Source organism: Nicotiana sylvestris, chromosome 2, assembly GCF_000393655.2.
Source record: "Nicotiana sylvestris chromosome 2, ASM39365v2, whole genome shotgun sequence".
NCBI classification, from domain to species: domain Eukaryota; kingdom Viridiplantae; phylum Streptophyta; class Magnoliopsida; order Solanales; family Solanaceae; genus Nicotiana; species Nicotiana sylvestris.
In genome coordinates, this window is record NC_091058.1 from 48,105,611 (window position 1) to 48,108,641 (window position 3,031).

General features: G+C 41.5%; 1 protein-coding gene across 1 annotated transcript; it reads left to right on the forward strand.

The window, feature by feature from the left end:
* The first annotated feature begins 1,099 nt into the window (after positions 1-1,099).
* Positions 1,100-2,368, forward strand: LOC138884889 (uncharacterized). The gene has a single exon (XM_070165753.1). It carries the CDS (start codon positions 1,100-1,102, stop codon positions 2,366-2,368), a length of 1,269 nt encoding a protein of 422 aa, XP_070021854.1.
* Positions 2,369-3,031: the final 663 nt, after the last annotated feature.

The following is a 3,031-nucleotide window of genomic DNA, read 5'->3' on the forward strand; positions in this document are numbered from 1 at the left end:
GGTTTCTTCACCGGGGCTCCAAGTCAAAATGCATATAAACACTTGAAGGGGTTTGTGGACACTTATTGCGGGAGTAAAGAAACAAACGTCTCCGAGGATGCTTTGAGGCTAAGGCTTTTTTCGTTCTCTCTACGGGGGAAAGCCTTAGATTGGTTGGAACGATTGCCAAACCATTCCATTCGTACTTGGGATGAGTTGGCGGAGAAATTTATTGCCAAGTTCTTCTATCCCGGGCATATGGCTACTCTTAGAGATGCGATTCTAGCATTCAAGCAAGAGCCCAATGAACCGGTACACGAGATATCGGAACGGTATAGAACAATGGTCAAAGAGTGTCCCAATAACGACATGACGGAGAATATGATTCAACAAACTTTTTATCGTGGGTTTAACATGACAACCAATGTGTGGTGAATTAACTTGCCAGTGTGAATTTCATGACTACGCCGTATGCAAAAGCTTATGAGATTTTGGATAAATGGTGGACACATCATCAGCGTGGCAATCTAGGGCTAATGTTCCACAAGGTGATCCGAACGTGATTCACCTCCATAAAAAGTTACATAACTATGGGCAAGCCATTGCCGAATTGAACACCACCATAAATCCATTAGCAAAGGCTCAACTTCAACAAGTGCAAAATCCTAAGCAAGTAAATGCCATGGAGGGAGTAAACATGATGGTGAACAAAAGAAGGACCAAAGGTCCGCAAGTGCAAAACCAAGTGGAGAATTATGTGCAAGAAGATAGTGGGTTTGATCAAGATGAATCTTACAATGAACAAGAGGAGGAGGTGCAATATGTGAACAACTACCAAGGGCAAAGAAATAATTCTCAAAGCTCGAATCAACAACAATGGCGACCTCAAAGCAATCAAGGTAATTGGAACTCTAACAACTAAGGTAGTTGGAGTGTGGCAACAATCAAGGGAATTGGCATAACAACAACAATCAAGGAAATTGAGTGGCAACAATCAAGAAAATTAGGGAGGTAACAATCAAGGGGGATGGAACAATAATCAAATCAACCGAGCAACCCACCTATTTATCCTTCCCATGGTCCAAGTTCTTCCAACAATGAAATAAGGTGTATTAAGAATATGTTCAAGCAAATGATCGAGAAGAATGCCGATTCTGATGCCCAACTTGCCTCGCACAATACATCAATCCGTAACTTGGAAGTTCAAATGGGAAAAATCTCCCAAGCTCTAAATACTCGTTCTAAGGGGGCACTACCAAGTGACACGATGGTGAACCCAAAGGCTGGGAACAATACGGGGCATGCCATGGACGTTACTACAAGAAGTATAAAAGGTGGGAGTGCACCCACCTCAATCCAAAGGAAACTTGTGGATGAAGAGCAAGTAGTGCAAGAAGAGGAGATCCTAAACAATGTCGAGCAATCTAATGATGAGGTTCGTATTGATATTGAATATAATGTGGAAGAGACTCAAGCGGAGGTAAATCCGTCTAGGGATCACATTATTGACATACCGGTGATGGTAGTGCAAAAGGATAAGGCTCCATTGCCTAAGCCTCCACCTCCGTACCTTCAAAGACTTGCAAAGCAAAATGGTGAAAATCGATTCAAGAAGTTTATCCAAATAATGAATATTCTCTCAATCAATGTGCCATTAGTTGAAGCCTTTGAGCAAATGCCCGGTCATTCAAAGTTCATGAAGGATCTTGTGACAAAAAAACGGTCGATAAATTTTAAAACTATCAAAGCCACTCATCAAGTGAGTACAATTGTACATTCAATAGCTCCCAAGTTGGAAAATCCCAGTGCTTTCACGATTCCTTGTACAATTGGAAGTGCCAAGTTTGCAAAAACTCTTTGTGATCTTGGGAAAAGTATAAATTTGATGCCCTATTCGATTTTCAAGACATTGGGAATTGGACAACCAAGGCCCACCTCTATGAGATTGCAAATGGCCAATCACACTATGAAGAGACCCTTGGGAGTGATTGAGGATGTTTTGGTTCGTTTTGATAAATTCATTCTCCCGACAGATTTTGTCATTCTATATTGTGAGGTTGATTATGAGGTGCCGATTATTCTTGATAGGCCTTTCCTTTCTACGGGAAAGGCTCTTTGTGATATTGAAGCCAAAGAACTTACTTTCCGGGTTGGTGATGAAAAAGTGGTGTTCCATATGTGTAAGTCCATGAGGCAACCCAATAGCAATGAGGTGTGCTCTTTCGTGGACTTGGTGACCAATATGATTGTGAATGAAACAAGTGATGTGATAAATGTTGGTGATATATTGGGGGCTGTCTTGCTCAACTTTGATGATGACGAGATGGATGGCTTCGTGGAATGTGTGAACTCTCTGCAAGAAATGAGGTCATACACCTACGAACCCTGAAAACTGTCCTTGGATCTTGAAAATAGGACATCCTTCCTACAAAGTCTTCAATCGAAGAGCCTCTTATGTTGGAGTTGAAGCAATTGCCTCCACATCTTCGGTATGAATTTCTTGGCCCTTCTTCTACTTTAATGGTTATTCTTTCCTCTTGTTTGACTAGCATGTAGGTAGATTTTACATTGGTTATGCTACAAAAGATGAAGAAAGATATTGGATGGACATTGACGTATATTTAGGGATAAGCCCCGCCTTTTCATGCACAAGATTAACTTGAAGGAAGGTGTCAAACCATCTATTGAACATCAAAGGAGACTCAATAAAGCCATGCAAAAGGTTATCAAAAAGGAGATCATCAAGTGTTTGGATATCGGGGTTGTCTACCCTATTTCTGATAGTTCGTGGACTTTTGTGGTTCAATATGTCCCAAAGAGGGGGCCATGCCGGTGGTCACTAACAACAAGAATGATTTGATTCCTACAAGAACGGTGACCGGGTGGAGAGTGTGTATAGACTACCGCAAGCTCAACAAAGTCACAAGGAAGGACCATCTTCCACTTCCCTTCCTAGATCAAATGCTTGATAGATATGCCGGTCGTGCTTTCTATTGTTTCCTTGATGGGTATTCTAGCTACAACTAAGTTCTTATTGCTCAGTAGGATCAAG